This window comes from Sorex fumeus, unplaced genomic scaffold (assembly GCF_029834395.1).
Source record: "Sorex fumeus unplaced genomic scaffold, SorFum_2.1 ptg000043l, whole genome shotgun sequence".
NCBI classification, from domain to species: Eukaryota; Metazoa; Chordata; class Mammalia; order Eulipotyphla; family Soricidae; genus Sorex; species Sorex fumeus.
The window spans coordinates 28,796,994-28,809,060 of NW_026606100.1; the positions used below are offsets into that span (position 1 = coordinate 28,796,994).

Genomic DNA, 12,067 nt, shown 5'->3' on the forward strand with positions numbered 1-12,067 from the left:
AAACCCAAAATTAATTAAAAAAAAAAAAAAAAAAAAAAAACCTCTTTAGTGATCTTGTGTAAACGGGAGTCACACCCAGCAGTGTTGGGGAAGAGGACTCGCCTGGTGACACAAGGTCCCTGCAGGCAGTGTGGCCTGGTGCTACAGTGCTGAGGTCACTAGGGCCACGCAGAGGGGCCAGTGCCAGGGACTGAATGTGGGGCTTGGTGCCTGGCACAGGGATGAGCCAGTCCTGCCACCTCCTCCCGTATGAAGACTCAACCCTGTCAAATGCAACAAACCCACTAGGCAGGTGCCCTGGTCTTTCATGGCGCCGTGGAGTCCCAGCTCTGCCGTGACAAGACAGCCGGCCACTGTGGACGGCACCCGGGACTTACGGCCACGCAGCTGACGGCCAGCAAGCCCGCTGGGATGTGTCTTGAGCGATGAGCAACAACATGCGCGGGTCACAGAATGGGCTCCCTACATCTCTCAATCACCACTTTTATTTTTTTTTTTGTGAAACAGAACAGAATAGACTAGAGACAACAGCATGGGGCACATGCTGCTAGGGCCAAACAAACACTGCTCTGTGAGACACGTTTGAGGTATGTGTGTGTGTGTGTGCGTGCGTGTGTGTAGTGTGTATTGTGTGTGTGGTGTGTGGTATGTGTGTGCTGTGTGTGTGTTGTATGTGTATGTGGTGTGTTGTGTGCTATGCTATGTTGTGTGTGGTGTGTGTGTGGTGTGATATGTGTGTATGGTGTGTGTATGACATGTGTGTGGTGTGTGTTGTGTGTGTGGCGTGTGTGCGTGCATGTGTACGCACACACACGCGTGGCAGAGAATCAACTTCACGTTCTGATTGCCCAACAGAACCCAAGCAGAGGACGAGGGGGCCACAACCATGCAGAGAGAGCAGGGACACATGTGTTCTGGGAAGAGAGGACACGTTAAATGACACAGCCAACACCCACAATTGTGGGTGGCTCCTTGGGACAACCTGGACGTAGGAGGAGCCGGCAACACTCCAGGAACCTCTGGCGGGTTGGGGGTAGGGACAGGATATCGACAGTGCATGATCCAAGGGTCTTTCTTTATTCTTCTTAAATAAAAAATCTTGATTTGCACCCAGCTCCAGGAGGGCTCCAACCCCAAGCCCCCCGCTTCTCCTCCCGGAGGTGTTCTCTGCACGTGGAGCCCGAGGCCACCTCCCCACACAGCCTCGGCCGGCCTCCCGCGATGGACAGCTAGACTCGAGTGGGTGTGGAGCATGCGGGGTGGGGGCAGCAAGGGCCGCTTTGGTGGTCTGCAGGGGTGGCGGGGGGAGGCGGGGGTGCTGCTCACTGGATCTTGGTGACGGCTTCGTGGATGGAGGTGGCCACGTAACTGAGGTTTTTGGTGGTCACGCCGCACATGTTGATGCGACCGCTGGGCAGCAGGTAGATGTGCTTCTCGTTGATCAGGTATTCCACCTGCTTGGCTGTGGGGAACGGAGAGAGGCAGCATGGTCATTGGTGCAGTAGGGGTTCTCTGACCAGAGCTTCCAAGGCTGCTGGACCCCGCCACCCCGAGCGACGGAACACATGGAGCTGCTTGGTCCCCTAGCAGAGGGGACAGTAGGCCCCAGGGAAAATGCTTGGGAGGATTCCGGGGCTCAAGAAGTTTTCCCAGGGACACTTAACACCTCTATTGCAAACTATAACACCCTAAAAGAAAGAGTGAGCAAAAGGGAATACCCCGCCACAGAGGTGGGGTGAGATGGGGGGATGGGGTGAGGGGTTGGGAGGAATGCTGGGATCATTGGTGGTGGGGAACGGGCACTGGTGGAGGGATGGGTACTCAATCATTGTATAACTGAAACCCAAGCACTAAAGTTTATAAGTCTACAACTGTACCTCATGGTGTTTCACTAAAAAAAAAAAGTTTCCCCAGAAGTCCTTCTGAATCTGGGGCATGTGTCTTACCTGTGACATCTCACAGGACATGGCCCTCCACTAAAGCAAAGCTCAGAGGGACACATCAGCCACCATCTACTTAAGCTCCCACACGGCCATGATCCAGAGACACACAAACACATCTCGGACCTGAGCAACTTGCTGCAAAGATCGCTTCAGATTTTAAATAATTTTAAAATTATTAAAATTTTAGAATTCCTAGAGCGACATTAGATTGTATCCATAACAAGCAATACAAAACACATTGTCTAGCATTGCCTTTACAGCAGGTATGAGTGGTGGTGGGGCTGGTCTTGAAATATCAAAGGCAACTAAAGTAGAGAAAGAGAGTATTGTGCAGATTGTCTGCCACACAGGCAGGGGGAGGTATGGAATGGAGGGGAGGGGGTGGATACTGGGGATTTTGGTGGTGGAAAACGTGCACTGGTGAAGGGATAGATGTTTGATGACTGTATGATTGGAAGCTCAAACATGAAAGTTTTGTTACTGTCCCTCACAGTGAATCAATAAAATAAACAAATAAAATTAAAAAAAAAAATAAACCAACGCTTGCACTTTAAGAAATGCCCCTCGGCGCAGAAAATGGGTTTTTGGTCACTTCCTTCCCTCATCCTCTCTGGTTCTGCTTGTGGTCGAGCCCCCGGCCGCAGCCTCCGAGATGGCTCCTGTCTGCTCGGCCCAGCCCTTCTCAGCTCGCCCTCAGACCCCACTTCCCTGGCTGAGCACAGAAACCGCCTCTTAAAGCACAGTGCCAAGGGCTTTTTGGATTTTTCGCAAACGGATGAGAGAAGCTTTTTGTCCCGGGGCCATGTTTAAAGACACAGCCAACACCCACAATCGCAGGTGGCTCCTCCGACGACCTGAACTTGGAAGGAGCCAGCAACACTCCAGGGTCTGGCAGAAGAATGCCGGCGTACTCAGGGCTCACTCCTGGTTCTACACTCAGGAGTCATGCCTGGTGGGCTTGGGGAACCATATGGGGGGGGGGGGGGGGAAAACGGGATGATCAAACCCGAGTCAGCCGCGTATAAGGCAAATGTCCAACCCACTGTACTCCTGTACTCTAGCTCCGGACCCAGGAGAATTTTTTTTAAGGGGGCGACTTTCAGAGGTATATTCAGACCCAGAAGAATGTGGGGAGACCCTGTGGGTCCCGGGGATCAAAGCCAGTGGCCTAGATGTGCCTGGATCATTGAGTCATGTCCCAAGCCTCCATCTACTCCCTTTTTTACAGATAGGGCAGAAGCTGATTAAAGGAGCATCCCCAGTGACACGGGGAGTCAGTCAATAGTAGGTCTGGGATTTGCAGGGATGCCACCTGGCCTGGATTAAACCCAGGTGTCCTGCATGCAAAGCATGCACTTAGCCCACCATGCCATCCCTCTAGCCTCCCCCTGTCTCTTTTCTTGGGGGGGAGTTGGGCCCACATCTAGCTGTGATCAGGGTTTACTCCTAGCTCAGTGCTCAGGGAATCACTCCTGGCAAGATGTGGAAGAACATATGTGATGCTGGGAGTTGAACATACGTGATGCTGGTTGTGTGAAAGGCCAAGTGCATTATCCGCGGTGCTACCTGTCCATTACCACGACCACCACCCCCATCCTTGTTAATCCAGTCATTCAATCTAGAGGACAGAAAGTGGCATATCGCTGGGGTTCTGATTTGCATTTCCCTGATGACTAAATGACGTTCAGGAACTTTTCATGTGCTTTTTGGGCCATCAGACATCTTTGACTTCCAGCTAAGGTACAGAAGGTGGATGACATCTGGCAGGGCTCGGGGATACACGGAGCTTGGTGCTGGAGGAGGGTGAGGGGGGTGACGGGGGTGTCACTCCTGGCATGCTTCAAGGCCCCTCTGCCTCAGTGGCTTGGCTCTGCTCTCTGGCCTCTTCTGCTACTCCTGGGGCCCTGGATCTGGGGGTGTTTATTTTTCTGGAGGGAGGGGATATTCTCTCAAATGGTCCTCAAGGGGCCTGGGGGGCTCCTCCTGGTAATTATGGGCCAACTGTGTTGTGGGTCCAATGCAAGGTCAAGAATACAGTGCTGGGGCTGGAGCGATAACACAGCGGGTAGGGCATTTGCCTTGCACACGGCCAACCTGGGTTCGATTCCCGGCATCCCATATGGTCCCCTGAGCACTGCCAGAGGTAATTCCTGAGTTCAGAGCCAGGAGTAACCCCTGTGCATCACCAGGTATGACCCCCCCCCCCAAAAAAAAAGAATACAGTGCTGTCATCTGGGGAACATAAAGTAACAAAATAGGAGACTAACACCCAAGAAGAGCCAAGATAAGTACCAGGAGGTTCACTCCATGGCTTGGAAGCCAGTAGCACATGCTAGGGGAAAAGGCAGCTCAGATAGAAAAGGGAGCACCAAGTAAAGGATGTTGGGAGGATCCTCCCAGAATGGGAGATGCATACTGAAAGTAGACTACAGACTGAACATGACTGCCATTCAATGCCTCTCTTGCAAACCACAGCACCCAAAAAGAGAGAGAGAACAAAATGAAATGCCCTGCCACAGTGGCGGGGTGGGTGGGGGGTGGAGGGGTGGGAGGAATACTGGGATCAGTGGTGTTGGAGAATGGGCACTGGTGGGAGAATGGGTACTCGATCATTGTATCACTGAAACCCAAGCACAAAAATTTCTAAGTCTGGGGCTGGAGAGATAGCACAGCGGGTAGGGCGTTTGCCTTGCACACGGTCGACCCGGGTTCGATTCCCAGCATCCCATATGGTCCCCTGAGCACCGCCATGTGTAACTCCTGAGTGCAGAGCCAGGAGTGACCCCAGAGCATCGCCAGGTGTGACCCAAAAATGGAAAAAAAAAATTCTAAGTCTACAACTGTACCTCATGATGTTTCACTATTTAAAAAAAAGGAATACAGTGCTGCTCAGGCCCTGGGGTACCGGGGATTATCCACATCATCCTGGTAGTACTGGGGGTCTCCAGGGCTGCAGCCAGACATGCTTGGCGGAGCAGTGGGGTGCGGGATTGAACCAGGTCAACTGCATACAAGGCAAGTGCCTGACCCGTTTTATCCCTTGGCTCCTGGATCATGGGAAAAAAAAAAATTTTTGTTGTTTGGCTTTTTGGGCCACACCCGGCAATGCTCAGGGGTTACTCCTGGCTCTGGAATCACTTCTGGTGGTGCTAAGGGAACATTATGGGATGCCGAGGATTGAACCAACCCTGATTGGCCATGTGCAAGGAAAATGCCCTCCCCGCTGTACTATCACTTCAACCCCTAGATCATGAATTTTAAGGCAACCTGTGATCTTCTGAGGCAGGACTCTGGGCCAGGATGCTGCGTCTATATGAAGGGGAAGATCTGGACCCTGAATCACATTCCCTGTGAGGCCCAACCAACCAACATAGGGAACTTCTGAGGTGCCCTTGCCTGACTTTACTCTGAGTCATCCAAGAAGATAGTCTAGGGAGCTGGAGAGATGGTGCAGAAGGAAGGGTGCTGGCCTCCCACGTGCCTGGTCTGGTTCAATCCCCGGCATGGCATCCCACATGATCCCCCGAGCCCACCAGGAGTGATCTCTGAGGGCTGAGTCCCCAGTAAGCCCTGAGCACTGCTGGGTATGGCCCCCAAACAGAAACCAACCACCAAACGAAGATACAGCTTAACCTCACACCCCAGCAGAGCCAGAGGCTCTCAGGTTTCAATGCCTCCACTAGGCCAGCCAGGCTTTGTCAATGCAGGCCCCTCCCAGCTTTACAGATTTATTTTGAGCAAAAGTAGAACTTCTCCACTTCTGTTAGAAAGAGGAGAGTGGCAGCTGAGCAGCTACTAAGTTATGGGCTCTTTCTCCACACAAAAGGGTGAATAAACATCATCCTACGATGATGATTTCAGGGCTGGAGGGACAGTAAGGGGCTTAAGGCACCTGCCTTGCATAGAGCCCTGGCCCCACAGACGCCCCCTCCCCCGCCAAACACACCCCAATGCTCAGAGTAATCCCTGAGCCAGAAGTAAGCTCTGAGCACTGCCCGATCCCTTCCCCCACAAAAATCATAATTCCAAGGGCTGAATGAATGTCTTATACACACCTATGGAGTGTCAGGTTAGAAGCCTGTTCTGGTGGGTAAACTACACTGAAGGCCGTAACACGAGACCTCGAGGCACCAAATGGGTGGGGAACTGGACTTTCCTGAGCATGTTCAAATGTTTTCCTGATGAAATGTTTCCCAATGCCAAGGAAACGTTAAGGAAGAAAGAATCCTGCTTTTTAAACAACCAATGGTGCCAAGTGCTAAGAATACAACTTTGTTTTCTGAGCATAGGCCAGTTCTCAGTTCACGGTAAAGCTGGTTCCTACTCCAGAGGGTGGGACACCACGGGTAAGGGTATTTCACGGAGACCCTCCCATCTGGTGAGTTTCTAGACCGGTCCTTCCAAGCTCCACTTCTTCGCACTTCACGTTTTTGTGTGTGTCAATTACATAATGATGGTTTTATTATTCAAGTAAACAAAGTCCTCATTCCAGAGTCATGAAGAAGGTCACCAAGGGCTACCAGGGCTAAGGAAGTAGAGGCCCTATGTTGCCAAAGGGCCTTTATTTCCTTAAAGCAAAGGCCTTTACATCTTGCCCCCTAAGTACCTTGAGGGAATCCGATATGCCATCTCCATAAGCTCTTTTGCTTACATCTATTTCCTTTGATTTTTTCTGAGCCCATTTCAGACAGGAGACGGGAGAGCCATCCCAGAGCCTCTGCTATTCTGCCCGTGTATCCCAGGTAGGCTCAGAGCCGTCCCCAGAGCCACAGGCTGACAGGCAGATGTGACCCCATCTGCACCCTGTGCCCGGGAGCTTGGCCAGCAGGTTCTCAGGAGTAAGTGAATTGAGCGAAGCCTGTCTCTACCAGGAGGAGCAGCCAGTGACCTATGCCCTGCCAGCGTCTATGCTCAGACACGGCGGCCCATGCGACTTCTCAGCTGGATTTCAGTTCCTACTCGCTCCTACGAAACAGATCCATCTGTCGCCTTGTTCCGCAGGCACTGCCTGAAGGCCTGGGAAGAGAGGTTGAGAAATCAGGTCCCAGGGCTGCGGAGAGAGCCCAAAGGCTGGCACGCAGGCTCCACAGGGGGCCCTGGGCTCAACCCCTGGCACCACAAGGTCCCCTGGGTACCGAAGTGTGGCCCAAAAACCTAGAAAGAAATCAGGTCTCTGGACAACCATCTATAATATTTATATTCAGGATTAAGGCCCAGCCGAAGATACCCAAGAGACCTAGTTAAGAGATCCATCAAGACTCAAGGTTCCACCCTACAAACCCTGGTACCTCCTGGCTGGCTCTGAGCCACAGTCCAGCCCTCCCCCCCCAACACACACACACACACACACACACACACACACACACCCCTCTTCAGCTCTGAACATAGAAGACAGCCCCTGGCACTGTTCTGAGGCCCCAAGAGTTCAGGGGCCTTAGTCACGGCTGACCACTGCGGCCAGGGTCACGCGTAGCCTTGTGCATGCAGAGGCCACTACTTACGGGTCAGCCCAGTGAAGCTGAACATTCCGATCTGCTCCGTGATGTGGTTCCAGGTGCCTGGAGTCTTCAGAGCCTCGAGTTGCGCCCTGAGTTCAGACCTCATGGTCAGAATCCGGTCGGCCATGGTCTTCACGTTTCCTGTCCTGGAGAAGAGGGCAGCTGTCAGGTGCACACCCACACCGGCAAGGACATGCCCTTTCCATGACATGATGAAATCAGGACCCAGAAACGCCTCTCCTATGGATGCTTGGAGAGGAAGCCAGAGGTCAGGGAGTTAGACCCACCCGAGAGAGAGACTTGGCAGCAGAGGGGCAGTGTTTGTGATGGAGGCTGGTCATCACAGCCTTGGCCACCCCAAGTGGGAATGCGGGATCCACCCGGGGCTGAGCTGTACAGACTGCCTGAGGTTCTTTTCTTTGGGGACTGGGGCCCCACCCAGCAGTGCACAGGGCTTACTCCTGGCTCTGCCCTCAGGGATCACTTCCGGTGGGACATGGGGTGCGGGGTTGGCTGTGTGCAAACCGAGTGCCCTGCTCTCCTTACTCTGGCTCCAGTGCCTCTGATGGATTTGCTCAGGCCCCACAAAGCAGAGACAGCAGGCTTAGCAACAGTCTATGAACGACTGTTCCCACGTCAGCTGGGGCGTGGAACAGAAGAATGAAGGGCCCCCACCCTCAGAATTCCAAATTGTCGGATTTGGAGCAGAGAGTCCACTAGGAGGAGTTCCTGCTTGTGTCTCCTGCCTCAGGGAGAGGGAAGTTGGGGCGGAGTGGAAGTTTGCCTGTGGGCAAACTCCCTGTCACCCAGGGCTGCGTCATACCCAGGGATCAGGGAGCAGGCACTGGTCTGAGTTCCTGGGAAAGTCTGAGAATTCTGAACCGGCCAGAGCCACCTCCTGCCTTGGCCAAGACAAAAGGCAGAGCCCGGTGTGTGTGGGGGGAGGGGGGGACGGTAGAGAGGGGAGGTGGGGTGGCTCACCACTCCTTGAAGAGCTGCGGGTCGGAGAGGGTGCGGGCCACGATGCGGGCGCCCTGCGCAGGCGGGTTCGACCATGTGATACGCACGATCTTCTCCATCTGGGACAGCACCCGCTGGATGCTCTCTGACTCCTTGGCCACCACGGTCAGGTTGCCCACGCGCTCATCTGGAGAGAAGGGAGAAGGGGTGTCGGTGTGGGGTTCCTGCTGTGGGGTGGGGGCAGGGAGAGCCGGGCGGCGGCTCAGGAGAGCACTCACTGTAGAGCCCAAAGTTCTTGGAGAAAGACTGGGCACAGAAGAGCTCGAATCCTTCGGACACAAAATAGCGGATGGCCCAGGCATCTTTCTCCAGGTCCCCGGAGGCGAAGCCCTGGTAGGCCGAGTCAAAGAAGGGGAACAGAAACCGGCGCTGCGAGGGAAGGAGAGCGAGTCAGGCCAGGAGATCCTCCGGGCACTGGACCACAGGCACCAGCCTGCCTTCCCCGACGGGCCAACGGGCCAATGGGCCGCTCACGCAGGCCCCTCCTCCCTCCGCCTCTCCCACTACTTTTCTCTTCCTCTACTCGGTTCTGCAACAGCCAACCAAGTCTAAAGATTTCGGCGGATTTGATGATTAACTCATCCTTCAAGTCCTCTTTGAGTCCATTGTGCTAGAGCGCTGCCAGGCCACGCTGCTAGCAGGGCCCAGGTCGGGAAGGCCTGGGCATCAGTGCCAGTTCCTCCCCCACGAATGCTCAGTGTGGAAGCTCAGATGAGGCTGCAAAGTCTCGTCTGGAGCTCAGGGTGATACGCACGATCTCCTCGATGGCGCCAGGTAGCAGAGAGCGTCGTCCTCGACTCTCATCCGCTCCGATGTCTCCAAACCCAGGCCGATGCGTTCTGACACCCCCACCCTGCCGCCAGCCTCTGAGGCTCAGGCTTCAGACGCTGCACTCTGAGTCCCGCCACTCCTGGGTCCCCTCCACCTGCTCCCCTCAGGCCACCAAACACCCTCTCCTTCAGGGTCCACCCATGCCACGACCACCCTATGCACATGCAGTCAGGCCACACGGGGGCACCAAAGACTCCAGAGTGTGTTGCCTGCCCTCCGGGTACTAACTAACCAGTGGCCTCTCGGGCCTCCCCACTGCCCAAAGCCCTGGGCCTCTCAGGCAAGCTAAGAATCACTGTCCCTTCCCTTCTATGGGCTGTGACCGCTGACCATGCTTTTCCTTGTGCCAGGAACATCTTCCCACCCAGCTGTCCTCATCCTTCAAGTCCCCACAGGGGGAAAGTGACTGAGTCAGGAAGCGCCCCATCCCACCTCCACTGCAGACTCACTCAGCCACTCACACACTCGCCCTCCTCAGAGTCTGGGCGGGAACCTCCCTCTGAGCCCCCGCAGAGATCTGGGTCACAGCACCTAAGTGCCTGCCCCACACACAAGAGCTTGGGGGTCCGGAAGGGCAGGGACCAGCTCTGCTCTGTACACTGTAAAGAGCAATCACCGCTTTTTACATATGACAACGAAGAACAGAGACCCAGAGAGCCCAAAGTGGTGAGCTAGTAGGTCAGCCCACAGGAATGCTGCCACGGAAGTCTCTTACTTAACTGTTCATCAGAGCACGAAGCCTGAGCTCTAAATGGCCTTTGGGAGATTTAATCACCCCCCCCCCCACCCCCAAAGCACGGGTCCTCGCATGAAGAAGCATGGGACCAAACAGGCGTGGTCCACTGAGGCGTCCAGGCAGAACACAGAGAACGCTGCGAGATAGTCTGGACAAAATGCCCCCCATCTTCCTGAAATAAACGCGTGTATAACTAGACAAAAATCCAACGCAAAGATACTCCTAGCCTGGGGCCGGAGTGATAGAACAGTGGGTAGAAAGTGTGCCTTGCATGCAGCCGACCTGGGTTCGATCTCCAGCATCCCATATGGTCCCCTGAGCACCACCAGGAGTAACATCTGAGCATCCCTGGGTGTGACTCAAAAAAAAAAAAAGGATGCTCCTGTGGACCTGGATGTCAGTGGGGCGGCAGCACAGGTCACTCAGGGTCCTGGTCACCTCTGAGCACTTCCCCACCTGCAGAAGGTCTGAGAGACCCTGCCTGGCGATACACATAGGGCCTCAGAAAAGCTCTAGTGGGCAGGTACCTTCATAACCACGGCGATCTCCTTCCACTGCTCGGGCGTCGGGTCGGTCCCTGTGGGGTTGTGGGCACAGGCGTGGAGGACGAAGATGGAGAACTCGGGCGCATTCTGTGGAGAGGGAAACCCCATCAGTTCTCCATAAGCTGGACGGTGGATAGGTACAGGGGGCAGGCGTGGCTGTCTCCCTGGCCTTGGGAGAACTCATTTAGGGAAAGACGCCTGGACTCACTTCCCGAGGAATCCAGGATCTGCCCTGCCCCTCCTCAGGCCACAGGACACAGGGGGTTCCGCTGCCTTCTGACCACCTACCTCCATGTCGCTCAGCAAACCCTTCAGGTCAAGTCCTCTCTTGGCTGCGTCCCAGTAGCGATAGGACCGAATGTCCTTAAATCCAGCAGCGGCAAATACAGCGTTGTGATTCTCTGCAAGCAAAGGGGGGAGTCGGGAAGCACATCCCCCAGCCCCAGGAGGCCGGAGAGAGGATGCCCGTCACTACCCGGGGCTGGCACAGCTCGGGCGGGCACAAGAGGCATGAGATGCAGAAGGCTGTGGCCATGCACAACTCTGCATGGGGGGGGTGGAGTGATAGGACAGTGGGTGGGGTGTTTGCCTTGCATGTGGCTGACCCGGGTTCGATTCCCAGCATCCCATATGGTCCCCTGAGCACTAACAGAAGTAATTCCTGAGTGCATGAGCCAGGAGTAACCCCAGGGTATCACGGGGTGTGATCCAAAAACCACACACATAAAAAATAGCATCTCTCGGGCTGGAGTGATAGCACAGCAGGTAGGGCGTTTGCCTTGCATGTGGCTGACCCAGGTTCGATTCCCAGCAGCCCATATAATCCCCCAAGCACCACCAGGAGTAATTCCTGAATTTAAAGCCAGGAGTGATCCCTGTGCATCGCCGGGTATGACCCAAAAAGCAAAAAAAAAAAAATTCTGCATGGACATTTGGGGCCTTCTGGGGAGTTTCACGGCCCACTGAGATGTAAGCTTCCGGATGTCAGATGACCCAGCCGGGGCTACAGCGTCCACATGGACAGTGAAAGTCGGGAGCGAGACTCCCTAGGCATCTGGGTCCCTCCCTCCATGCTGCCGGCTCAGGCACTCACCCCAGGTGGGCGAAGACACGTAGACGGGTGTGTCCTTGTTGTTGGTGCCATTGTACCAGCGTGCGAGGAACTCGGCTCCAATCCGAAGCGCACCAGTACCCCCCAGGGACTGCACACCTCCTACCTGGAAGAGAGGCAGCGTGGTGGTGGGGTGGTGAGGAGGAGGTTGGACGGGCCCGGGGGAAAAACAGAGCCCCGAGGGCACACAGCACACTGTCTGCCGCCCTTGGGTACCACCCAAACCTCACAGCGGTATAAAGAGGATCCAAGCGGCATGCGGAAACCAAGGCGGAGAAGGTAAACTGCTCTGAGGAACCAGTTCCCGGGTACTGGCTGAGTCTTCACCCCAGGAAGCCTGGCTCCCCTGAGGTTGTGCCTTCTCCAGACAGACACGAGTCATT

At 54.9% G+C, this 12,067-nt stretch overlaps 1 protein-coding gene across 1 annotated transcript in view; it reads right to left on the reverse strand.

The window, feature by feature from the left end:
• Nucleotides 1-1,056: 1,056 nt before the first annotated feature.
• Nucleotides 1,057-12,067, reverse strand: part of GOT1 (glutamic-oxaloacetic transaminase 1) — a 33,346-nt gene continuing 22,335 nt past the window's right edge. The window contains exons 3-9 of the mRNA XM_056120937.1: nucleotides 11,667-11,790; nucleotides 10,862-10,974; nucleotides 10,556-10,660; nucleotides 8,680-8,830; nucleotides 8,423-8,588; nucleotides 7,445-7,587; nucleotides 1,057-1,462 (exon numbers count right to left, since the gene is read on the reverse strand). Coding sequence (XP_055976912.1) covers nucleotides 1,323-1,462; nucleotides 7,445-7,587; nucleotides 8,423-8,588; nucleotides 8,680-8,830; nucleotides 10,556-10,660; nucleotides 10,862-10,974; nucleotides 11,667-11,790 — 942 coding nt within the window. The 3' untranslated portion in view covers nucleotides 1,057-1,322. The remainder of the gene's footprint in view (nucleotides 1,463-7,444; nucleotides 7,588-8,422; nucleotides 8,589-8,679; nucleotides 8,831-10,555; nucleotides 10,661-10,861; nucleotides 10,975-11,666; nucleotides 11,791-12,067) is intronic.